Consider the following 27828-nt stretch of genomic DNA (forward strand, 5'->3'; position numbering starts at 1 on the left):
TGAAAGAGAGGGAGACAATGGGCATAAGCATATATAAAAAGCATTCTCAACTCTATACCCTGTATCGATGATGTGCGAAAAGAAGGTCATAAACAATGTCAGCAGCTGGTGTTACCTGACTGCACATTTACCAACAATAAGAAACTAGCTTAGCATTGCTGTGTGTACAAAGGGTGGTATGCTAAAGTACTTAGCAAGACATTGTATGTCTGTCATTGAAGGGGATCAATAGCCTTGGAGCTTTCCAAACAGTGGGAGAAGTGATTGGAGATGTTAAGTTTGTGTATAGATGTCTAAATAATAATATAGAAAATTGTTGCCCCAGTGAGAGGTCATGTGCTGTTGTTGTGACATATCCAACACAATGGGTTAGTGATTAAATGTGGATCCACGCAGACGTTTATGGCAGGAGGTGAAAAGAGACAGAGGATCACGAATCAGCGTTTTTATGCACTTACTGGACAGGCAAGAGTGAAGAGTGCCAGCTATTCTTTCCTCTCTCTAAGAGCTCAACACATTCAGCTCAGTTGACAACAACATGTGTTGCCTGGAGGGGAAGAAAACTCACTGTCATTAATCTCACCACCTCAGTAACTTCCCATTAAACGCTCCACTATTTCATCTGGAAGACCTGTTTGTGTGTGGGTCTTCTGGGTGTCTATTATTTAAATGAGATCTCACTCTTATGTTATTCAAAAAGAATATTAATAAGTTGCTCAAGTGAAGAAAGATTTTGAGATCTATGGAGATCAGTTCATGTTACTGTGTTTTGAATTGGAACGCTTTTAACATCGGCTTTCTATAGGACATATTCAAGACAAAAGCCTCTTTTTTTTTGGTTGTGGTTTTGTCATTTCTACTAATTCTGCTAATTTTGTCCTAAATTTATTTGGTGTCGTTGGTAACTGGAGCCAATGACAGCTGAGTTTGGGTGAGAGGCGGGCTAACACTGTAGACCAGTCGTCAGTCAGTCAATCGCAAGCACAAACAACAATTCACACTAAAATTTAAAAGCAGTGGGCCCCAACCACCGGTCCGCGGCCTGGTGCTGGTCCAATAACAAACGAACAAAGAACAATATATGTCGGACTGAGAGATTATACACAGCAAAATCGCTAGTGTTAGATTAACACCTAGTAGTGCTAAATCTAACAGTAGAAAAGTGATTACAAGTGTCCACAACAAGGAATCTGGCACTTTTCTAAGTGTTACTTTTTTGACACTTAACCAGTGTTTCTCCATCACTGTATAGTGTTAAATATCTACACTGGTAAACACTGAGTAGTGTTGAAAGTACTCTACACTCGTGTCAATGTTAAAAACGTAACTCAAACTAACACTTCACTTTGGTAAAAAAGTACATCATTTACATAGCACTTTTCCTCCTTACAAGGTCCTCAAAGCGCTTTTGACTACTGATGACATTAGCAGCAACTTGGGGGTTCAGTATGTTGCTCAAGGATACTTTGAAATAGTTACACTGGCCCGGGATCAAACCCACGCTGTCAGGGTCGGGAAACAACTATTCTACCACTGATCCACGCTGCTCCAACAAAAACAACAACTGGATGTATCGCTATTAAAATGCCGACAGCCCGCTGGAATTTTGGAAAGTTTGTCTTTCATCGGAAATGAGGGTGTGGTCAATTTCATACTCAAGGTAGGGCTAATTCGGTTACACTTATCCTCCGCTCCAACACTTAAGGATACTCTGACAGAGTAATTTTTTATCCTGACAAGTGTCAGATTAACACTGTTTACAGCTGATTTCATCGAACACTGTAAATCTAACACTGACAGATTTGCTGTGTATGATCAAGAATTGTAATTACGGTCACCAGCTGTGAGCGTATCAAACACCGTGTAAATGTGCCGATCAAAGTTGACCTTTTCTTTCTCTACTTTCTACTAGTAAACATGTTACGTAATAAATGACTCAATGTACTGCTAAACGTGATTTGTCCGAAGATGAAGCTAGTTTGACAAGCAAAGTTCGTCACCGTCGCAAAGGAACGTGGAGTAAATGAAACCGTTGTGCAATGTATATCCTCATGAACCGGTAACACAATTCCTATTAAATCATTTGAACAAGTACCACCAAAGTGATTATGCAGAAAACATGAAAAGGAGAGCAGATTTTGCACAGCCTGCCAATGTAAACGGTAGCAGTTTAGTCACTACTCACTAGCCGTGCAGCCATCGGACCTAAGCAGCAGTCAATAGTGTTGTCTTTTGATCATGGACATTAGCAAGTAGCTACAATAACACCATATGTAGGATTATCTTAAAACTTTTATGGATTTATGTTTTGTGTACTTCATACATTAATAAATGGTAAAGCACTCTCTAGTTACCTTAGTTTTTAGTACAGATGCTTTACAACTGCCAATTTAAAACGAAGGTAAAGTCGTGATAATGGGCCCTTGTGAAAAACGTTGTCGGCCAGCGAACAGCATGAACCAATCTGTGGCGCAAAAAAAGGTTGGAGACCACTGATTAAAGTGTACTGAATTTGCCTAAGAAACATGTTTTTGGAGTGTGGGAGGAAAGCCAGAGGTCCCAAACAAACAATGCCGCCCATTGTTTCCCTGTACCGTATTGCCTGATCCCAACTTACTGTATAAGTGTAAACACTAGTTAGTGTGTTTTCTGTTTGAGACTAATGAATATAAATTCAAATCATTTTCTAAGAGTAAAATACATTGACATATTGCTAATATATCAATGGGTAGAATTTATGAGCCAAAACATTGATTATTCCCCAAAGTGTCTGGAAAGCATAAACCACTGAATTGCTCCTCTCTGTCTCGTTTCTGTCGCTAACGCCATCCCTCTTTCCTGCAAGTGAGTCTCCAAGTGTGAGTTCAGCCTGTTAATGAGTCACATTACTTGTTCTGTGTGGCCTTCCTTCATTTTCTTCCCAATGCTACAGGTGAGTGAGCTTGGGTGCTTCTTGGATTCTGCCCTGAGTCGAGGTATGGTGCGCCGAGAGCTCTGTGTACGTTGTATGTGTGGGCGGGTCGCAGGGACCTGGAGGAACCCCTCCACTCACATGATGCTGGTTTGTGGCTGACATGGGCCCGGCACCATTGTATTCAATGGTTTGGTGATGGGGTAGTGTGGGACCAAGGTGATTTAGGCCATACATGGAAGACCCGGAGCCAGGCATGGGTTCCACATAGCTGCCACCCCCAACATACACTGGACTGGCCTGCATGCTAGTTGGAGTTCCAAAACTGGTACTGTTGGCCTGTACTAGGCTGTGGTGAGGATGCGGCTCACCGTAGTCTTGGTCTTGGTGACTATACTTCTGTTGTGGAGGGCAGCCCTTCATTGGGAGATTGGAGTAGGCAGTGGACATGGAGTAAGAGACTCCTTGGTGAGGTTTACCAAAGGATGGGGGAGATGGGGCATCATAGGCGGACCCTCCACCCCCACCTCCCCCAACCATTGGGTGCATTGAGTTGAGATAACTGGCAGAGGATTGCATGGGAAGAGGCGGTGAGCTAGTTGGTGAAGGCCCTCCTGAGCTGGAACTTAATCCCTTGGACTTCTGGTCCTTTTTGTACTTCATGCGTCGGTTCTGGAACCAAATCTTGATCTGGCGCTCAGAAAGGTTGAGCAGGTTGGCCATCTCCACACGCCGAGGACGGCACAGGTACCGATTGAAATGAAACTCCTTCTCCAGTTCTACAAGTTGGCCGCTGGTGTACGCTGTGCGTGCTCGCTTAGATGATGCGGATGAGCCGCCAGGAGGACTCTTCTCCTCACCACTACCACTTTCACCTCCACCTGATGCTGCTGAGAGAGGAGAACGTTATCAGTGGACGCTTAACAGTAGTGCTGTCACTAACAAATCTTTTTAGAATCGATTAATCGATTGATTATTCAATCGATTATTTGACTAATTGGATTCATTTAAATTTTTCATTAAAGTGTATTACAAAGGCATTTTTTCATTGATTACTGTTTGTTAATTAGTGACTGGTGGTTATGTACTTAAGTACTTCATATTCGTATAGTGGTTGAAAAATAGGGGGGATTGATGTTGTACTGTGTTACTGATTTGGTCATTGTTTTCCAAAGTAAAAACATCCATCCATCCATCCATCCATCCATCCATCCATCCATCCATCTATCCATTTTCTAAACCGCTTGCTCCTCACAAAGGCCACGGGGCTGCTGGAGCCTATCCCAGCTGGCTTCAGGCAGTAGGCGGGGTACACCCTGAACTGGTTGCCAGCCAATCGCAGAAGTAAAAACAAATGTTTGCAAATGTCTTATTTTGATTAAACACAGAATATAATTTGTATTCCTTCATGAAGGACTACAGAAATCTGTGAACAATTATTGTTGATACGCTGAAATCAGAGGATTTGGACAATTTTAAATTAAAAAAAATGGCTCCCAACGACTACTCGATTATTAAAATTGTTGTCGACTAATATGATAATCCATTACTTGTCGATTAATCAATTAATTTTCACAGCTCGACTTACCAGGGAAATAACAGCGGGATTGAAATATTGGGAAAAAAAAAAGATGTATGGAAGCCACATCAGACAAGCATTTTAATGATGAAATAATATCTGTTACATTTACTTAATGACTTTTTGGATAAATTGTACCTGTTTGAGTAATTGTAATATAACATAATATTTACTTTTACTTTCGTATATATTTGTTAAGAAGAAAAACTACTATTCTTAGTTCTGAGCTTCATTCAACTCGCTACTTTTATTTGTAGCTACACTCTAAAAATGGATTGGTTTAAAAAAACAAACAAACAAACAAAAAAAAACTACAAATCTAGTACGTTAAGCTCATATTAGCTTGATTAACCGATAGATTGGTCAGACACTGACCATTCCAGGTGGTTACGGGCATACCAATACAATTGGTATGCCCGTCTAGATTGTCTAGATGGATCGCTTCAAAATATATTTATTGTATCAATTTATTGTATTATAAATGTATTTATTAATTGTAATCAGTGATTACAATATACAATATGTATAAAAATTTGTGTTTAAAAATGTAAATGTGTGTTGGGTAGATCACTATGTGTAACCAGCTCCGTGGCCTAGTGGTAGCGTGTCGTCCCTGAGATTGGGAGGTTGTGGATTCAAACCTTGGCTGGGTCATACCAAAGACTATAAAAATGGGACCCGTTGACCTCCTTCCTTGACAATCAACATTACAGGTTGGAATTGGGGGGTTAGATCACCAAATGATTCTGTGACAATCAGTGGTGCTTTGTCAGCCTCTAACACAGATTAACCAATATCTTGGTCAGAATGACCAATTGTATCGGTTGGTCCAATCACCAATTTATAAAAAACACCTACCATTCTAGAGTGGTTATTTTAACCAAAGGATCTGTCGGACACATAAGATTTGACCAATCTGTTTTTAGAGTGTACATGGGTCTTTCCGGAATTGGAGGACATTTGGGCTTAAAAATTCTAGAAAAATAAAACTTCACTTGTGTGATTTTCTGCTACATATAATAGGTAATAAACGATCATAAGCTTGATTAGCTCATCTTATAGTTCAATGGTACATTTTTATTTTTTTTTATCACAGCCCCGCAGTAGTGCAACCCCATCACTCTAATCGCTGTAACAGAATTGCAAATCTGGACGAATGTTAGCTTTCTCTCAGGAGTAGAAGATAGCTGTTACTGCTGACCAAGAAGACAAACCTCTGTAAAGAAGTAAAGAAAAAAAAATAAATAAATAAATAAATAAATAAATAAATAAATAAATAAATAAATAAATAAATAAATAAATAAATAAATGTCTTATTCTGATCATATGCATAACAGGGTTGCATGAGGTAAATTGAGACATTCAATCAAGGCTCGCTAACTATTTTATTTAAAAAAAAAAAAAAGATAATAGATGAGACGACATGCCTTTGTTCTACCCATTCTTTTAGATAATTGTTTGATGATGTCAAGTCCAGCGTATCATTGGATTCATGACTTTCTTCTTCTTCCACCATGCCAAAAAGGTTATGGTAACAAGGCTGTGTGCATGTTGTGGGACACATCACTTGAATGATAATTATTTGAAATTTTGTGTATTAAAACAAATGTTCCCACAGTTTTACGAGACAGCAATGGACCAGCAATGAAACAAACAAACAATGAAACAATGAAACAAACAAACAAATACATAATTAAATAAATAAAAGAAATATAAATTTCTGTTTTATTTGCGATTCAATTTGGTTAGTAGGGGGCGGGACAAGAGAAAAATTGCATTTTAGGGGTAATCCAGACATTTTTTAAGGCTATTTTCAAGCATTCTTTTCTCTTACTTTTCTTAAGACAAGTCGTTTTACTCAAAAACTGCATGTTTTAGTACTTTGTATGCGGATTATTTCAAATTTGATGGGTAGGACAATGGACATAAGATGTACTCCAATTCTGGAACGACCCATATTGATGTGCAATCTATTTGTTTTAGTTTGTCAGCGAGACTCACGCCTCCGGTGCTGTCACGTGACCGTGTTTCCCCAATCCAACATAAGCACTACTGACATTTGACTCCATTTCACCAATCAAACGGAGCCAGGCAGTCGCCGAGTCTCCGCAGCCCGGCACAGAAGCAAGCTTTCTAAGTGGCTCATTTAAGTGATGCATAACAGAAACAGCAAAGGAAACTCACAGTCAGAAGAGACACAAAACCCCTGGACGGTCACTCAATCTATGTTACTGTACACAATGCGAAAAAGAACAGCTATGTCATGCACTGGTGTCTAAGTCTGCCCAGAAAGGTTATCATTTCAGCCTACAAGAACTCCATTTGGAACATGAGAACTGTTGCCGTTGTCTAATCTGTCTCGTAAGCCTTGTGCGGATCCACAAGTATGTTTGTTATGGCTGTGTTAGCCTTCATTTACGTTATTGTATAAAGATTTCTTTTTTGGTGTTGTTTTAGTTAAAGCAGTGGATATGAATAATCAAGCATTGGAATAAAATTACAGACAATTATTGCATAACATTATAATTATATAAGGCATTTTTATGGTACGAGGCCGATTTGATCCATATTGAGAAGAGGTATACACCAATGGGTAGTAATGTGGTCATTCGTTCGAGTGGATGTGGTAAATTCATAAGAGAATCATAATTTTTGGACTCGAATCAAATGGTGTGATGTCACCGGAAAAGGTGTTTTGTTTACATCGTAGCTGTTTGCCAAAACTGCACTTAGACAGTTTGACAGTTCCAGACTTAAACCATGTGGAAACGCCAGATGACACATCTTAAAATAGAATGTGTATGGAGCCCATACAGATGAAATCATACGTGACGCTCTTTGACAATGCTCGGACTCTTTTCATGGCAAATCTTCTCCGGTGATTTGACATTAACCCATTTACTCCCAATAACGTATAAATACGTTTTTTTTATGTTCTAAGTGTCCCAAAGACGTATTTATACATTTTTTTTTTTATTTTTTTTTTTTTTTTTTTATGCTAGAGTATACAGAAGGCTTTGATGCAGCCTCTCAACTGTAAAGAACGGTTGCAGAAATTGTAGTTATTACACAAACGGCCAGCAGGTGGCAGCGGAGCAAAGGAGATCAACCAGGGCCATGTAGAAAAAAAGCTCAATTACTTTGAATTTTAAATAGATTTGTGAAAACTGATGAAACTTAGCTCTCTTCTAATGCTAATTGCTGCAAAACAGAAACAGATAGAAACATACTTGTTTCCTGATGAAAGAAGAGACTTTAATCTTTCTTTTGATAGGTTCCATGCTTTTATAGCAATAGAACACAATTTTCCGTGGGCCTTGCAAAATCCGTCAAAATCCAGTAAAACAGCCGGGAGCGAACGGGACTGCTTCTGTGAAAATGGCTGGGAGTGAATGAGTTAAGCAAACACACCCGTGTTGATCCCGAGGCTTTTTTCTTCACGGTTGTTGATTCAAACGCCAACAGAGCAACAACGTAGCCAAGCTCCGCGAGACATTTTGAAATTCTACATGATCATTATGAAATAGTAAGCAAAGCACATACATTTTCAAGCAAGCGGCTGTCCACATGGATATCGACACATAGATCCTCTCCTCTGAGTGGTGTTAAAAATCATTAAAAATTAAACGGTATAGCCATTTTAGTTTAGTTAGGGTGTTTTTTGTTTTTTTTTCCAATGGGTGGTGTGCCTCGCGATTTTATCAATAAAAAAAAGTGTCCCATAGCTCAAAAAAGGTTAGAAACACTGGTTTAGATGACTTTCTGCCACCCACTTGTCAGACATGAGAAAGGACCAATAACATGCCTGCCTGCCTGACAATCAAGAAACGCCAGCATTTCTGCATGCACTCTATGAAAATAGAGCCCCAAGTCTTGCTCTAGCCAATCAACAACTCCAAAATCAATTCAGCTAAGGATCCCTTGCTGATTCATTTAGATTGAGGAGTCTGTACTGACATACCCGTATCTGGCACCTTCATGAATAACTATCAGGTCGTAATGGTCTATCGTTCCTGACCTTAATTTTGAACCTTTTAATTTACCCTTTGACATATTTCCAAGGCTCTTACAGTGCTTAAAGTGAGCACACAAACCTTACAGCAAAAAAAGTAGAGGCATAACCATAACTTAGACTGCAAAAATGACAAAATAAACAAGATGTCTGCCAGAGCTATTTGGTCTCCAGATGCTCTCAAATTTTGTTCGTCATCAAGAACAACTTAATAAAGCGTGTCTGTTTCGTAAACAAAATTCAAACAGAAAAACAGAAAGAAAAAAAAAGCTATCAACAGTGATACCAACACGCACACAAACACACATGCAGTATATGAATAAGTCATAATCGAGCCACACTGTTAATTGTGATATCGGCCAGATCAGGTCACTAGAATGTTGCACCACATCATGCTCCTCTCTCGTGTATTGACAAATGTCCAACTGTTAATGAGAGACACTACGTTAACGTTTGTGCGTCCAAGACCAGATCACTAGACTACAAAGAAGAATGAAACAACTTCGTTAGTAGTATATAAGTAGTATATAGTAACTACTTATCTTGCTCGTCTACAAATAAAAAGCCATCCTTCTATTTTTGTATATCATGGCTGCTATGTGAAAAACACTTAGGCCTGTGTCCTTTATTTTTTTTATAACATACATTTTTACATTTATTAGTTTCATCCGAGAAATCGAAAAATCTAAAATAACCATGCACCATTAGTGGTGGGGACAGCAAATAACACCCTCTCTTGATCAGATCTTGATTGTAGTGATATGGTTATACAATATCTGTAATTGATCAGTCCTATTTCATATTTTTGCCTAGGTGACGTTCATGCTCTGATTAAAAAGTTACTTGTTAACTCTGTGCTTACACTGTACTTGAGTACTTAGTCAAATAATTACCATTTACTAATAATTAACCATTTACTTTTAGTCATATTATTCAAAAGTAACAGAACGCTTACTTCAGAGTATATTTTTGGCGGAATTCTTAGGTAGTGTGCAGGAAGAGCATCCTAACCCCTGACATTAGTTGTCACCACTTGATAACAGTGGCAGTTATTAAGAGACAAAGGCCTTGTTACTGGTTGTGGGCAGCTAAATCGCATCTCGGCCAGAAAGGCCTTGCAACAACACAGCTGCAGCAGAAAGAATATGAACACAAATTGTGTAGAGTGTCTTAAATTCACATTTATATCCTTTAAATATCATCTGAATGTCAAATCAGAATGCAATATGGGAATATGTTGATTGGTATAACGAGGCAGGCTTGTTTGTCATTTCTCAATCAGATTGTAAAATGGCAAGCTATATGTTATAAAATAATCTTGATTTTTTTTTTTTTTTTACATTATTGTATTGATTTTCTATATATTTTAGATAAAGTAGTTGATGGATGTTTAGAAGATGGTAAGATTTAATGAAAGCAGAATTGGAAGATCAGAAGCCATCCAACTCTTTGGTTGCTAGTTTGTCAGAGTGTAACAAAAAAAAAGATGGGTAAAACCCACCGTTGCCCGAGTTGTTGCTTGGTGAACAGTTTTTCTGCTTGGTTGCCTGGCGGGATTCTTTCATCCAGGGAAAGATCTGCTTGGCCAAAGTTGGGTTGGAGGGCAGCGAAGAGGAGGAGGAGGAAGTGGAGGATGACGTCGAGGAGGAGGAATTTGATGACCTACTGGGGCCTGATTTGGGAACTGACGAGGCGCCAGCGCTGCCCCCTGGCTGCTGAGCTACGGTACTACCATCACTTGGATTGGGGGCCAATGGTGGGGACACTTGGGAGACCTTGTGGTGCTCAGGAGGCAGGGTGGGCCTCATGCAGCTGCCATTTGGCTCCTTGTTTTTGGCTGGCTGCTGCTGGTGCCCACCACTACCGCCCAGTGTCTGCAAAGAGCAGGCAGAAAGGTGGTACGAGTCAACATCCAGATGGGTTGCCGACTGGAAGGCTGGCTGATGAAGAGACCCTGGGACCTCATAGCCTCCAAAGCCGTTGGCAGGAGCGGTTGCTCCCCCCTGCACCTGATAAGACGCATAGCCCCCAAAAAGAGTTGAGTTGTCGTAGTATGTTGTCTTCTGCATGTCTGGGAAATGCGGCAATGTCTTCTTTAGCTCCGGCCCTTGTTGAGAAACACTGCCGGAAGACCATTTGGCACCAGGGGTCACGTGACGGTGTCTCTCGAATGGCCTCCTGCAATCTGACCTAAAAGGTTAGGAAAAGCAGAAACAAGAAATGAGAGAGATAAATCCATCTTCTGCCACTGAAAGGCGCCATGACATGAATAGAAACCGGCGCTTTCTTCCCTCACCTCCTGCCCCCCCCTCCCTCTCTCTTCTGAGCCCGAGCACAGGCTGCAGATGCTCTTGTGGAGGGGGCATGAGGAGGGCAGACCTCTTTCTTTACACATGCAAGTGCGCACACGCACACAAACACACACACACATAGGCTGTGATTGAATGTTAAAATAGGGTGCATGAGCAGGGAGTCAAATTCAATACAGTATTTCTGAAATAACATTGTAATAACATGAGCAAGAAAAAGAAATCTAAAAGTAAAAATTGCATAATTGGCTATTGAATTCAAACAAACAAGTCCTGTCCATGTGTATTTTTTAATTCCTTAATGAGATAAATTACTTGCTATAGGAAGCATTTCCATTGTTTTCATGCTTGCAAGTTCAGGTTTTTGTTTGTTTGATTAATAATAACTGTGATATTTTGTGGAATGTCAGAGGCAAATTGGTCACTCTATATGTTGTGCTCTAACGTGACTAATGCAGATAGCCTATTTCTGTCAGTGTAGTGGCTCGCCTCATGCCTCATTACTGCTAATTTAAAGGCTGTCATTGTTTCCACTTTTATGTAACTTAAAGTAAATGTATTGACGCAACATGGCATGCATTCTTTTTTTTCTATTTCAGACTGCATATAATCATTTTTTGAAATTAAAATAAAAAAGATAAATAGCAATGGATAGATAGATAGATAGATAGATAGATAGATAGATAGATAGATAGATAGATAGATAGATAGATAGATAGATAGATAGATAGATAGATAGATAGATAGATAGATAGATAGATAGATAGATAGATAGATAGATAGATAGATAGATAGATAGATAGATAGATAGAGACAGACAGACAGACAGACAGACAGAAGGACAGAACACCCGGCATTCGTTCCTCTCACGTATGCAGCTAATATTTGGGCAGAGACGCCCACGCACGAAATAGGACTATATAGATTAGGCTTATGTAATTCAAATGCAAGTCTTCCTTCATAAAAATGGCTCTTAATAGTGAATCGTTTTAGCACATGACAAATATTCTGTGATGAAAATACAAATTATTCGTTTTAATTTAAATTGTCTACATTCAACTAAGCAATATGAAGAGTTCAATCGTCATACATTATTATTATTATTATTACGGTATCATTATCGTTATTATTTGTATACCTTTTCTTTTCTTTTTTTCTTTTTTTTTCTTTTTATCGGAGATGACACAGTCCAGCTCCTCTCTTGCTCTCAGCACGTCACACATGTCAGCCATTTATCTTCCGCTAGACAAGCTGGAATCCTAATTATTTACTCTGAGGAATAGTCGAAAGCAGAGAGGGGGAGAAAAAAAAAAAGGAGCGAGACCCTGACAGTGAGGGTAGGAGGAGGACTATGTTATTTAATCATAGCTGTTTCACCATTAAAACGGGCCACGTAATGTATATGCCCTGGCTTGTAGGGCTACCGCTTAATATAATCACCAACTTTCTTAGACGTCTCCCCGAATAATGCACTCATCGTGACACAAACACCCAAACAAAAACAAGAGGGAGAGAAATAGAGGGAGAGGTCGGCCTTGGTGTCCAGTGACTGCTTCATCCTGTGATATAAAATTACAAATGGCGCCTGCCGTGTCGCACCATGCAAGCTGGGAGACAGGAAGCCGATATATTATTATTATTATTATTATTATTATTATTATTATTATTATTATTATTATTATTATTATTGATAATAATAATAATAATAATAATAATAATAATAATAATAATAATAATAATAATAATAATAATAATAATAATAATATAATAATTTATTTTAACAAGATGAAATTATATAACACTACAAAACGGGGAAATTCACAGAAACAAAACATAGGCCTATACTGCGGATCAGTGTTGTATTGACGTGTCATAGAAAAAAAAAGTAAAATACTCATTTGGGGGCACTACGTGAAACGACAAATGCAATGAATGAATGAATGAATGAATGAATGAATACAGTTTTACATGAGGGAGCAGAAGTAGAACTGTTTGAATCATTAGTGCATGGTGAAAATGCCAACCATTATATCGGCCTATTTCTTAAAAATAAAATACAAAAAGAAAAATCTTACGGAATTGGAGTGGAAAGATATAGGCTACATATGAAAAGAGAGAAAGGAATGACATGAAGAATAAGATGGAGGGGGCATTCCTGGGGGGTGGGGGCTACCTATAAGACAGTTTAAAGCATGAACTCTTGTTGAACCGGCATTGAAGTCATACGGGTCATATACGTAACCGAGCCAGGCCCAAAGTGCACTATGTGCAAACACATGATATTTCTGCTTTGTTCGAGCTTGTGTGCGTTAGCGCCTTGCCGGCCCACTTACCTTTCTTAGCACCGGCGCTCCCGGAACAATCCCGAAAGGACCCAGCAAGATCGCATCCCAGATTCGTCGTCACCGGGACATTTCATTAATCGTATTAAAATAATGAAATGAATGAAGAATCCTGGCGTTTCCCGGTATACTCCTCTATTTTGTGCGCGAGCCGCTCCGATGTTTTCTCATCTAGCAGGCGGCTGTTTGTAGCCGCCGCCGCCGCCACCACCTCCTGGCGCCAGCGGCCGCGGAGGGCGGCAAGCCGGATGCGGTGTGACATGAACAGTCAGCGGATGAAAGCGGCGGACAAATTCAAGACTTCGGTGATGATATGGTGGAATATACGGACAGCTCGGTCTGATAGCCTACCGACAGGCTATTGCTAGCACACAAGCCTGAACGAGCTTACCGGGAGCCTGCCTGCTGCCTACTCGAGACCCCCGCCCCCCGACCCCCTCCACTGCACTAGCAGCGCTGCCTGCCTCTTTGCACCGCTCCCGGTTGATAACAATGGCCTCAAATTTCTTTCTCTTGCAGGATCTATCGCTCCTCGGACCACCCAACACAGCCAAATATAGCTCCGAAGGAACCAAAAATACGACATCAACTATATCGGGCTTTTCGCCTTGCTTTCCTTTCTCCTAGAATCATGAACGTCTCACTGCATGTTTTTGGATCTCATGGATCTGTGCTCCAGATAGACGCTTCCAAAAAGGCTGTACAAATTGCGTTTTATCCTTCACTGGCAAAAGCAGAAACAATTCTAGGGTGCTACAGTGCTAATATGGGCCTGCTTCACAAAATGATTTGTTTGTTTATTTTTTAGTTCTGTTTTTGTGTTTTTCTGAACTGAATCAAAGAACGTGCACTCAGCTTCGCTCACACATATTTACACCCTCGAAAAATGTAATGTGGCTAATTTGATGTCATTCCAAGAAACTAGCTTTTGACGAGACTAAGTAAACAAGTCAAGTCGTGCATGGAGTCGGACCCATTCAGCGATAATTTTAGAGGGATAGGCTCCTCCTGGTTCCTCCTCTGATTGTGATTTATTTTTTTATTTTTTAAGCTGGTTTGCAGGTAAGGATGGTGCGTACTCAACCTTTTGAATTTAAATTGGTCTTTGAATGCAACAAACAATTTAATCTATTAAAATTGATACAATGTTAGGCTACACCGTTTCTTAAGTATAGACTATTAAAGACAACCGATTGAATTTATGTATTATTTAGTCTTTTTTTTTAAGCAGAACGTGAAAATAATGAAGTACTTACTATAGGCTACTGGGGGGAGACTAAATAAACTTATAGGTACTATAGCGTACACTTGGATTTCTGAGCATCCATTTTAAACAATTCGTTGCTATGTGCAATTTGATTGACACAGAATTTGACTCTTTTGGTGGTTGTATGCACATGCACAAGAGAGACGAAAAATTCGCAGTATTCGCTATTTTGTATTTTCCACTGCAAAGTTTTGGATGCAGTAGGTTGAATCTTATTTTTACATGTTGTGCAACGCTGTGATGTGTAATGCATGTGAGGTGTTGTGTACTGTAATTTTAGCAGTCATGTGACATAGAATGGAGATGTAATTACTCATTTGTATTTCTCCAATCATGTTCATCCTCCCATCCATCCATCCATCCATCCATCCATCCATCCATCCATCCATCCATCCATCCATCCATCCATCCATCCATCCATCCATCCATCCTATGCTTATTCTGTTCACAGTCGCATGGAGCTTCTGACATTGGCCAAAAGGCTATATTACACCCCAAAATGGTCGCCATGGCAAGGCACAGCTAGTCGTTCACACATCCAGACCGTCACTGAGAGGCTGTGCTGTACTGACACCAAAAAAGAAATTGGCCCTGGCATTTTGACTTAGACTGGCCAACCTCCCACAACATGCACGTGCGCATTTATGTGTACATGCATGTGTAGGCACAGTGCACACATGACCAGAAACTTGCTCCTCACACTCAAATTACAAGCATGATCAAGTCTAAGTAAAAAGCAACCTTTTGTTTAATTTTCTAGAATGCAATTTTATTTGTTCTTGCTTTGCTTGTAGGCAACTTTTATGTCATGCATTTGCAAGCTAACAGCCAATCGAAGCTGACACTGTTTTGCATATGCTAAACGATGGCTCATTTATTCAAATCCTATTTAAAAAGCACAATGACAGAAAAAATATCTTCACTCTTCACAATTCTAAACAGTGCTTCTTACTTAAAGGTACAGTGTGTAATAGTTGAACACTAGATGTTGCCAAATATTAGGATCCAGCCTAATCCAGGGGTGGGCAAACTTGTTTTTGATGTTTCCCCTTCACCAACACAGCTGATACATGATCAGCTCATCAGCAAGCTCTGCATGAGCCTGATAATGATCCTGTTGATTGGAATCAGCTGCGTTGGAGCAGGGAAACATCCAAAACCTGCAGGACTCCGACCCTTGAGGCCCGAGTTTGCCCACCACTGGCTAAGCGCATGTATTTTGAAGCATGCAAACTATGGTGACTCAGAGAACCCGAAGTTTGTAAGACCTTCCACCAATATTATTATTTGGCGTGAGCGAGGGAGCATCTTGACGAGCGACTTTGCAGCCGGAGAGAATGCCGGCAAGTGACGTCGAAAGACTGAGCAGCTAACAAGAGCTGCTACTGGGAGTTAGCCGAGCTATAGACTGGATCGGGTGGCTAACAAGAAGCTAGTAAAGCTTTTCAAGAGCAAAGCAAAGGGCAACAAGCGACAGTAGCCCGAATCATAGGACTCAGTGATGACCACCTGCAGGCCAGCTGTGGAAGGTTGGTAGTTGATCCATTGGGTTCGACACTAACTGCAAGCAGGGTTAACTACATTCGCGAAATTGCCTTTTGGGCACCCGTAGCAGGAGATGGCAGGAAACATGTCAGCCTCTTGTAAGGTGAGGCTCCAGCCATGAATGTTCATTAATGATTACTAGATTTAAGGTTATGTTTAAAAAAAATGTACATTGATGTGATAGGACTTTTTTTTTTTTTTTTGCATATTGTTGAAAGCAATAATGGATTTTTAAAACTAATGGATTATTAGTTCAAAGGTTCACCACTTGATGGTGCTAATTGTTACACACTATGCCTTTATGTTTGCTTAATAGTCCCTATATATCACAGGTCTGTTATATTAGGCCTCTTAGTAAATAGATAGGTGGCTTGAGCTTGGTCGTTGTGTGTCAGTGACCTGTCTTGGCTTGGCGTCTTCCTATCTATCACTCTGGCACACTTATCTAGTTGAAACCAATTCTATGGGGTAAAATGGAGAATAAATAAATAAATAAATAAATAGTACTGCATCGGCCCTGAAATACACCTGCCCATCGGGTATCTGCCCTGACTGCCAGGTGGCCAGTCCAGCCCTGCTCAGTGGGAACAAGTCAAGTCAAGTCAAGTCACCATCAAAAGATGATAAAGTGACTATATGGTCGTTTAAATTTGAGGACATGTTGTGTAGAACAATCAATTAACGTGCAATCCTAATCAGTTCTTATAATACAGTGCATGCCAAAATGAATGAGTTAAAAATGAAATAAAAAGGAACATTGTACTTTTATATAATGTTGCTTTTACTTGTGCAATTAGCCTACCACAAGCACAAATTTTCACAGGCTGTATATAGCAGATGTATCCTGTAGTTGCAGAGAGAACCTCACAGCCTGCTCAGACTCAGACTCCACTGATGGTCTCTTTTCAACTCCCCTCTCTATTTTTTATGCACATTTGGATTTTACGTAAGATTTATGAGGTTTCTCGCATGATTCCGTGCGCACGCGTGTGTACAAATGTAGACCAAGTTAAAGCAAATCGCATTCGTTGTTGGCATCTGAAATAAGAGGATGTATAGTTCCGTGTAGGTGGAAGAAGGCGGGAGCCAAAAATGTGCCAGTCTGCAACGTTTTTATTCAACCAAGCCTTTTGTGTCAATTGAAGGATCTGCTAAGACCACGTTACTCATTAACTAAACATATAATCAGCATTTTTCCGGAACTTGCAACAGTGCATGGGGGAGAAAAGTGCACCCAGAGGGGATTTACTTGTGCATTCTTGTAAAAACACGCCTCTGATTGAGAAGAATGCATGATGGTTGATATTTATTTTTCTTGGACAATTAAAAGATGCATGAGTCGCGGTTCCTACATTACAGGCTGCCTTTATTTTTTTATCAAGGACCTCACGCAAGGAGATGCACCGATATGTGTGATTTAACTTTCAATTCAATTGAAAAGGCTTTGAATGCTATATTATATGATATTGCCTAAATGCCTTTCTGCATATAATATTTTCTTGAGTTCCTATTTAGCCAAATTACGATCCCAGTGGGATCATATAAACGACATTTAGATGGCAGTTACAGCTGAGTTACGATTTACAGAGCTGTTTGATTCGTCAAATGAACAAAACTTGTTTTTTGTTTTTTCCTGTTGCATTTGCGCCTATCACATTGCCACATTTATAAATTACAAAATGACATTATACATTACCTTAGCTAGACATACACGTACATTTTAGAAATATTTCCGTGCGTGTTTAACATATTTAAATCTGTGAGTGCGTGTTAAATATATTGGAAAAGTTCGATGCATGTGACTCATACTGTATATAATTTCATCAGCCGTATCTTGAAATTGGTAACTATGTCTTGATTGGCTTTTATATTTAGCCTATATCGAAAATAAATAAATAAATAAATAAATAAATAAATAAATAAACAACATATATAATAAAATGGAGATTTTTTTTTTTACATTTTCATAGTCATCCAGCATTTTTAAATCTTCTTGCGAATAACTTAAATTGCTTACATGCACACATGAACAAAAGCCACCAAATGCAGTATGAAACTCACCGAGAGAGTTTCTTCTATGTCCTGGTGTTTTGATGGAACAGGGCAGCCTCCACAAATCTCCTAACTGGCGTTAGCGGAAGCCATGGCGCAATAGGAGAAAGAAAGGGGGAAAAAAGGACATGCATCATAAGGTCTTGCAAATCCAATAGAGAACAGAAACCTCGTGTCGGCTAATGGACAGGTATCCCGACCTTAAACGATTCCCTCCTGTCATATCCCGGAACGAAGCAACATGAGCAGCTATAACAGCACTAAGTAGACTTTTGAAGTGGACTTTATCGATTGTGAACATTGTATTCATTACATGAATATAATTGACGCTTCCCCGTGTTTAAAATATTCCCATCAAAATGTTGGAAACTAAATCTTGGCAATAAATATCTGCCTCTTTACGCGTTATTGCGAAACCCCTATTCTACATATAGGCCTACAAAATATCCTGAATGTGTTCGGCACATTGCCAACTAATTGGCTAAAAGGCTCCAATATATGTAGCATGTTTTAATGCGTTTTGTAAAAAAAAAAAAAAAGAAAAAAAAAAAAAAGAAAGAAAGATGTAATTGTGTTATATTTCGAATCGATAAAATTGCCATTTTAAATGGTAAAAACGCGTATCTGATTTTAAAATGTCTTGAAATAGTGACACTTTTCCAACCACCTCAATGTGGAGATCTAAAATTCGAGTGGGGGAAGGGTGTGGGGGTGGGCGTTGATTGCATGGGGGTATATCAAGATTTCCAACCGCACAGACATACACAGATTCCATGAATAATGTCACATTAGCTTGCAGGGACTTGAGACATAACGGACAAATTCAGATTTAATGTCCCGCTATCCTCGTTTTTGTACAGCATAATACTGTTGTAGAAAGTATCGGATGTCCAATCACTTGCTAAAAAATGATCATCTTGTTGTAAATTTTTAACAATTGTGGATTAATTACGCTCCTTGTTGATGTTACGTTGCAGATGTATCGAAATAAAATCGCGGCTCCACTCAAACTCTACGTTCCTCACTGTTTCCCCAAAAGACATCAACATTTAAAAAAAAAATGAAAAACGACTCTCCCTACCTTCATTCACGGTACCAGCAATATAGGCCTACTACCACTCTTGCAAGTCCCTAATTCCACCTTAAAGTTATTTATTATTTCCGTCCATGCACTCACGCACAGCTCTGGCTGTCGTCCATCCCCATCGCATCATCGGCCGGGCTTCCCTCACAGTTTCTGCACACTTTGCACTTCGGATATGCCGCCAATTTGGCGACACGGAACAAGCAGTGAGAGTGGACAACTCAAAAGTAGTGCGGAGAATGCTCGAGGCCCGACTATTGCTATAGGCCGACACAAAGGAAGGAGGCCGCCTCCGCAGCACAGAGCAGCTGACGAGCCAACATTTCAGCAAAATAGGAGACCAAGGGCTTTGGGTACCAGTTCAAATAAAACTTTTTAAACAGCTTTTGTTCCTTTAAACTATTACCAATTGACCGATACGTAATTGTATTTACCAATGCGCCCTTTTATTTTAAATTAGATTTTAACAAGCTTTTCTCATGATTCTCTTTAAATTTCATCTGTGGCGTGATCACTTTTCTCCGATAGTACAAAACAAGTTGTTGTTGTTGTTGTTTTTTTAATTTTGTTTTTTGCTGATGTAACAATTTGGCCTAAAATATTTTTTCAACAGCCTTTTTATTTGACAATTTGTGACTGAAACATGCGCTCTAGCACCCTAGCTCTTCACCAAAGGGTACTGGCTAATAGTTATCAGACTGATTGGTTGGATTATTTTATATATATATATATATATATATATATATATATATATATATATATATATATATATATATATATATATATATATATATATATATATATATATATATATATTTTATATAACCACTCACACACACGTACACGAACTCACACACAAGCTTACTTCATGTAAGCCACATGGGTCTCCCAGGAGGAAAAGCGAACCCACGCCGGCAAGAATTTGCTTTGAATTCCCCGCACCTCAGTCTGTGGATGTGACGTCATGTGTGCATTATGTACGTGAAGAAGGGAGTGTGCAGTTTCATTTGTCCACCACAGGTAGATTCAAAATTAAATTTTACCTTGGATTGAATTTAATTATATTCCTTAATTTGCTATATTTTTTCAAGTTCACAAAGATATTAAATGTAATTGATCCACCTTGCTATTATCAATCAATCCATAACTTCCATGAGTAACCATTAAGTTACTATTTAAGTCAGTAAACTTTTTTTCCCCTCCAAAGCAACATTTCAAATTAGGTCCATTTGAAAATTGTTTTAAAATATAATGAGGGTGAACAGTCATGCAGCGTCACCACCACACACGGACACTGACACACTAAATGGGAAGTGACGACAAGCCCTGTATTGTGATACATTTCATGTCCTTCCTTTTTCCTCTCACCGAAGACAGAAGACACACAAGCAAGTTTCAACACTGGTTTTCAAAAGTCACGTGAACTGCAAATGGAGTGTGTGCATCTGTCAGTTTGTTCCGCTACAACTTTGGTGTTAAATCAAAGATGAATATTTTTTTGCTCTTCTTTTGGTTTGTTATTCCAATCTTTTCATTATACCTGACATTTGTGATTACATGGCAAATTCTGAAAAATGCGCTCGCAATAGATGAGCATTTTGTGAAATAACGCTGTAACAAAAACTCAAGTTGGATGTCACTATCTGATCAGGGTACTTGTGTCTCAACAAATAACAATGATACTGTTAACACACTACTGCGTTTTAAAAACTACCCTGTGAATTGATACTCGTTTGAAAAAATGGCACCTACAACACTCGACTTCACTGAGACACCACACAACAATGACAGTGCCCATTGTGGATGTAAAGCATCACTTAAAATGTTGAGGGTTATAACATGTATCAAAAGATGAACGCTATTGTAAAATAAGTTCTGCAACGATAGATTGCTATATAGTCAATCTGAAGCAAGTCATTTTGAAAAATCACAAAGTGAATGAGGGGGCCAAAAAAAAGTTTTGTTGTCAGCAGATAGTACATAGTTTTCAGCATCATCAAATATAATGGTGCCTGCTAAAGATCAGGCCTGGCCTGGCCATCTGGCATAGAGGCCAGATGCCCGGTGGGCCGGCATCTTTTGGAGCTAATGCAGAGCAATTACACGTATTATTTTCCATTTTATTTTCCAAAATTTAAAGGGAACAGTCCATTAACCCATTAACAATAGGTCTGTAGACAGAAAACTGAAGCAATCAACATCAGTGGCAGGGCTATGTGTAGCCGGGGGTGGTCAGGTGTCATGTCGAATGCAAATTTTGTAATTTGTCTGAAGAACAGAATGTTTCATTCTTACAGTCAAAGTCACATGCACGCATCTGCACGGGCCAGTCCGTCGACGCCAAAATGTTGTACCAGACCAGCCCTTAGCGAATGCTAAACATGTTCATCAAGGTCTTCAGCAATGTTTTTACTCGGCAGTACCAAGTTAGATTTACTACTTCCCGTTTGTGTAGAATTCAGTATTAGCATGCATTTTATTAAAAAAAAAAGAAAAAAAGTCAAACTTCAAGGGCTCTATTTTTGTAACAGGCTAAAATCCGGCACGCTGCAGTCTAACTTTGCTGGGAGGCATGTTAGACCGGGTGTTGACAATTTTGCAGATGTGCGGCATGCCAACGTAAAACGGCATTTTTTTTGTTGTTGTGGGTGTGACCACAGCCAACCTAATTCGGTGCCAGTCAAAGTGCTCCTCAAATTCCCTTGAAATGTGGCACACTTACATCTTGAATGGAGATATCTCTGTGTGGAAAAAGGCGCATGTGTGACCGGAGCATTGTCAGTGCTCTTAGACAGCAAACAACATATCATTAAAACCAGAATAAGCTGGTCATAACCAATTTGGACTTAAATAGAATGTGTCTGCCTCCGCAGTGTTCAAACTTACCAAAATCACATTACACTACCTGCGCCACTATTTAGACGTGGTCTTAGCAGGCATATCCTGCAGACGTCTTTAAATGTTTATTCCATCCATCCATCCATCCATCCATCCATCCATCCATCCATCCTCTTGACTGCTTATTCCTCACAAGGGTTGCGGAGGGTGCTGGAGCCTATCTCAGCTGGCTTTGGGCAGTAGGCAGGGTACACCCTGAACTGGTTGCCAGCCAATCTCAGGGCAATGTTTATTCCATCAAGTACCAAAATGACGAACAGGCGTAGCGAGCCAGCATTTACACATGCACTGTCTTCCAAAATAGAGAGCCATGTGTCTCCAACAAAACCTTTTTTTTCTAATACAAATATTTCTACGAATATGGAATCATTTCAGCTCATTTTCTAAGTAAATCAACTCTCCAAGTCAAATGGTGACCCTCTAATGTTGCATTTTGCACTCCACTCAAGGATTTTACATTGCACCTATATGCTGAGCAATCAGTTTACCACCATGTCACACTACTTTTGCTGTAGGCCGGGCACAATCAAGTATTCACCCCTTGGTTACCAACAATCCTGGGCCAGATTTTCAATGCCATCAGCACCTTCCCTTGAGGGAGAGTTAATCTTTATCAGAGATGCTAATCTTTAACCACAAACTCAAAGGAAGCACTGACATCAGGGGAGCTGGAGGGAAAGAGATCGAGAAAGATAGAAAGAATGAGTGTGTTGGGGGTAAGGAGGAGGTCAGGGTGTGGGGGTTAAACATGGTCTTAATACTATAGCAGAACATGTTCGATTCACCAGTCATGTCAAAAATACACCATAATTGCAATGTAATCAAACAAGAGGCGCACTGGCATATTTCTACTACACTTCTACCTGTCTATTGAATTCACCACGTTTTTTTATTCTGTCCATATATTGTCACTGTTGAGAATGTTTAGACACGAGTGTCCAAAACCAACAAGAACTACAGAGCTATAAATTGTAACATATATGCCAGACTTGCACATAGGAGCCCTTAAAATGTAGCAACGGTTGAACTTGTGACCCCTCCACACATGGAAGCACATTACTGAAATCTGAGGATGGACACAAGGAGAGACAGAGGGACGACAAGAGTGGGGTGCAAGTTGAGAGTAAACAATCTTTTCACACCATCATAAATCATTGTACAGCTATAGATCTTTTTTTTTTTCCCTTACACCTGGCTGCCAGGTCCCATTTAATACCACATGCACGCACTTCCTCTCTCTCTTATTCTTTCTTTCTCACTCAGAGAGAGAGAGAGAGAGAGAGAGAGAATGGTGAGGCTGCAGGCCCCATACCTATCCTGGGGCATCTGTCTTCAGAGGGATTCACTGACACGCATAGAGGGAGCCGTTTTTGTCCACTAGTGGCGCGCACAAGTGGGAATGCACCATGCCATGGGCATCTCAGGGAGATCGAGAGAACACTTCTGGCACGCAGCACACATATTGTGACCGCGTGTGGGATCAGCATGCCTCGAAAACACACATCGGCAGAACAATGGCTGAGTATGCAAAACGCATACGCAACACTTACCTGGATTTCCTTTTGGTGAGGTGGTTAATTTCCTTGGATCGTGTCTACTCTGAAGACAATTTGAAGAAGAAAAAAGAGAGCACGGTGTTCTCTATTGGAATGCGTGCATGGATGATTTTCAGTGTGTATTTCTAGGCTCACGCTGCTGGCTGGCATTGCTATATTCCCGATCGTTCATATGAGGCAGCTGTGGTCTGCTAAATCTGGGCCCCTTTTTCTGCTCCCCTGGAAAAAGAAAAAAAAAACGCGCAGGCGCTCTCTGCCTTCTCTTTCTGCACTGCGCTGCAGAGATGTAGCCTAACTCGCTTCTTATTCCCAGAGCATTTGAGTACCATTGAGAACATATGATTAAGTCTAAATAAAAACGATTACCTAAACGTTATATATGCTGCAACATTTTTTCTGACAATATACTGTTGGCCATTATTGATCTATAACAAATTCTTACTAACCTGATTCTTTCCCTTCACATTTCCTGTGGTGGTTTGGACCCACTTTGCCTGTATGTGCAGGATGTACCGGGATGGCTGAGTGAAGTGTTCCTGAACCAAGCAGACGACTGAGAGCCAAGAGGTGCCTAAGCATTCGGGGAGAAGGAGGGCTATTCAGGTTCTCGTCTCTTCCAATAGCACAATTTGGTTGAGGAGGGCCAGGGGGTCAGTAAGGTTCGTTTTGACCTGCTTGTCTGTCTTGCCTACACGCGGCCCAGATGTTGGTTATTAAATGGCGTCAAACTGAGAGCAATCACACAGGAGCAAGGGGGGGTGAAAGAGCAGAGATGCATGTGCACTTTGAGGAAATTGTTGGCGTGTTCCTCAAATGTGACCTTAAAATGGCACCTTCAGAGTAAAAATTCAATACAATTAAATACATTACAAAATAATTTTAAAAAAAAACAACCCAAAAAAAAACAAACAAACGTTTCCGACCATGCAGGACCAAGAAAAAAAATAATAACGTGAAGGGGGGTCAAATTAATGACCAAAGGGATCTTATGCTATACTCTCACATGCGCGATTGGTAAAAAATGAATTTTACCATGTTCACCTTGTAGTAACGTTGACAAAACGAATGTATTGAGATTTATATAATGAGTTTTGCATGCCCGCACGGAATAGGCCCAAATTCGACTACTAAAAGACAATTGGTAAAATAACAACGGAAACGTGCCCGCTTGTTTTTCTTTTTTTCTTTTTTTCGTTTTCAGTCTGCCAGCCTTTGTACGTTTTGTGTGTTATCTTTTCACCGTCTCTCCCACGCGTATAGACTCGCCCCCGCGGCCAAAGGAAAAAACAGTCACAATGAGAGGGCGACAAAAAAGAAGAACAACAATATTAATAATAATAATAATAATAATAATAATAATAATAATAATAATAATAATAATAATAATAATAATAATAATAATAATAATAATAATAATAATAGAGCAAATGCAGAGGTAAGTGATTAAAAAGAACAAAAATAAACTAATGCAGTTATAATTTAGTCATTTGGCATACAACAATTTACTGAGCCTTGTTGTCCCCTGATTTATGTTGAACTGTTATGACGTCTGATTGCTCCATACAGTTTTTTCTTCTTTTTTTTTATATCCCTACTTTCTTTATTTCCATGGTATTTTGTGAACAATTTTATGTGCTGTACTTTTGCTATAACATGCTATATTTTTTGCATTTTTTTGTCCTTCTGTGTAAAATAATCAGATTATGCTGTGTCTATATTTTATTATTATTATTATTATTATTATTATTATTATTATTATTATTATTATTATTATTATTATTATTATTATTATTATTATTATCCGTATATAGTCTTCAAAATATTCGTTCACTTTCAGATTCACGTGCTAGGTCCACCAAACAATAAACTTTCATTTCGGTGCTCATGACATATTTTCAATGGATTTCATGTGTCGTTTTCGTCAGGTCTGTTTGTCCAAACATTTGGATATTGCAGGCCTTAATTGGACCACAAGTGAGAAAATATAAATCAACGTATCAAATGTTTTGCAACATATCTTCCATAAAAGAAAGTTTTGTCCTAAAGAATTTTGTATTAGTGCGACTATTTCACAACTATTTAATTTCAGTGGTTGCATCCATTGTATTTCACGGCAACCTACTTGTGATTTGTGCATGCGAAGAGTTGTGAATGGTAAACTGACCTTTTTGATTTGATAAGCCCTTAGTGTTTGGTGGATGGAGTTTCTTCAAATATTTGAACTATTTTACGCGGATTTGGCGCTATCTTTCCAGACCAAACACACTTAAAAAGTGGACACATGCCGAATGATAAGATAAGACAAGTGAGCTGCTGCAGCTTCCTTCTGGTGTGCTTATCTTATAGTTAAATTTGACATGCGCTACATTTAAATCTATATAGCAATTTAAAAAAATGCATCTTTTACCACGTACACTGTCATGTATATAAAAAAAAAAAGTGTAATATTGCAAACGTAAAAGGAACACTGTCTCTTCACAAATGACGTCTGATGTATTTTACAAGACGGCAGACAGGAGGAATATATACATTTTCAAATGTGCGTCTTTCTCCCATTGCCATCAATATGTGACGGGAAATTGCGGATCAACTCTAATTCGGTTAGACCGAGGTTTAGACTAATGGAATAAGACGGGAGAGGCTGGGATGTTTGGAAAAATCGGTTAGAAATCATTAGGAAATTCCAGTCACGTTATTATTATTAGGCCTATTTTATTTTATTTTTTACTTGTTATACTTAACGTGTTGTACGACAAATATGCATTTAAGAAATTATTATTATAATTATTACTGTGGAATCCAATAACATAACTTGATGCAACCCGTTTTGTGGAACTATTTTTTTTCCCTGCAGCCAAGGGGAGAGCAAGTGAAATACAACCATCTTTCTCAACATTTACCTGAATAAAACCACACATGAACAACCCGAACTGCTATTCTGTTTTGCTTTTGTACATTCGAGTATAGCCTATTTTATTGGGGGTGGAAGGTTCAAGCAAAGCCAGAGTCATACTGACATGAATTAGATATACCTCTGAACAATTTGGGACTAAACAATCAGAAAAGGGACGAGTTTTTTTGTTTTCAGTCCATCTTTAACGCACTACTTTTGATTAAAGCAGCATTGCATTGGTCTCCATATGCATATAATGCATTATTTCCTTCAAATTCGCGGTCAGTTAGAAGATATTTTGCATTAACTTGGACTCGCTCACAAGTCCCAGCTAGATGGATGAAATACTCTCGGTGCGATTTCATGGCATGCAGCCGGGGCCTCCACTGTGTGTCAAATTTAACCTAATTTTCAGTTAATTGCTCACCGCAGAAATTCAACACCCGGAGCTACAGCTCCCGAGAAAAAGCAAATGCTTTGAGCTAATCAAGTGCATGTGAAAAAAAAGGCATGGTGCGCGTGTGGAGGCGCGGAGAAAATGAAAGCAAGAAGGAGATCCGAGCGAGAAGCCAATCTCCTCTGGTCTCCAGTGTATCATCTCTCCATCGGCCGTCATTTCCTCCACACCAACTCTTCACGACTTCTCGCGTGCAACGCCATAAACAACAGCACACCCTCACAAACACACAATGGCAGGCGCGGCCGCACGCTGACACCCAGCCTCACTATAAATCAAGAGAAGTAGCTGGCTGCTGGCTGACAGAGAGAGAAAGCAGAAGGGAGAGAGAGAGAGAAGAGAGAGAGAGAGAGACCGAGAGGGGAAAGGGAGAGAAGGAGGGATGGCCAGGGAGAGGAATGCAGAGGCAGACAGGAAGTGATGGGAGGAAGATGGAGAAGAATATAAAAGTGCTTCTTAAGGTATAAACAGCCATCGGCTAACATTGATTTCACACTGTACGGAATGGCTTATGATGGCGAATACGATTATGGGTGAGGGGAGAGGTGTAAACAACACGACAGCAACATGCACAATGAGGAAAAACATCACTATTGTTATTTGGGGGGATATTTACCAAGGTGTTTAAAAAAGCCTATGAGCCAGTGAGATGGATGCAGTGCAGCTTCGAAGGAGCGTGCCTTCCCCCCCACGCAGGTCCTCCTTCTTCCGCAATACTCAAGTTGTGTCCACAACGACCCGCAAGACGCACACCCGTCCAAATTTGTTATATTGCAGCCCCCTCTCTCTCTCTCTCTCTCTCTCTCTCTCTCTCTCTCTCTCTGCTCCCCCCCCCCATCTCTCTCTCTGCTTTGGTGGGTGTGTATGGGGGGTGGGGGGTGCGTTTCCTCCTTGTTTTGTTTGAAAGGATAGTTTAATTTTCC

The 27828-nt window shown here is 39.7% G+C and overlaps 1 protein-coding gene across 5 annotated transcripts; it reads right to left on the reverse strand.

The window, feature by feature from the left end:
• Positions 1 to 1074: 1074 nt before the first annotated feature.
• On the reverse strand, positions 1075 to 27611 carry hoxb3a (homeobox B3a). 5 transcript variants are annotated; one of them, XM_077535694.1, is made up of 5 exons: positions 23691 to 23982; positions 23550 to 23598; positions 18027 to 18090; positions 10004 to 10692; positions 1075 to 3801 (listed from the first exon to the last, which is right to left on the reverse strand). In XM_077535694.1, exons 4-5 carry the CDS (start codon positions 10569 to 10571, stop codon positions 2927 to 2929), a joined length of 1443 nt encoding a protein of 480 aa, XP_077391820.1. In that variant the 5' UTR covers positions 10572 to 10692; positions 18027 to 18090; positions 23550 to 23598; positions 23691 to 23982; the 3' UTR covers positions 1075 to 2926. The 5 variants fall into 5 exon arrangements, with proteins under 5 accessions (XP_077391820.1, XP_077391822.1, XP_077391821.1 ...); XM_077535696.1 differs by lacking the exons at positions 23550 to 23598; positions 23691 to 23982 and adding an exon at positions 24002 to 24095; XM_077535695.1 differs by having other exon boundaries at positions 23550 to 23711.
• Between the last annotated feature and the right edge of the window lie 217 nt (positions 27612 to 27828).

Source organism: Festucalex cinctus, chromosome 1 (assembly GCF_051991245.1).
Source record: "Festucalex cinctus isolate MCC-2025b chromosome 1, RoL_Fcin_1.0, whole genome shotgun sequence".
NCBI classification, from domain to species: domain Eukaryota; kingdom Metazoa; phylum Chordata; class Actinopteri; order Syngnathiformes; family Syngnathidae; genus Festucalex; species Festucalex cinctus.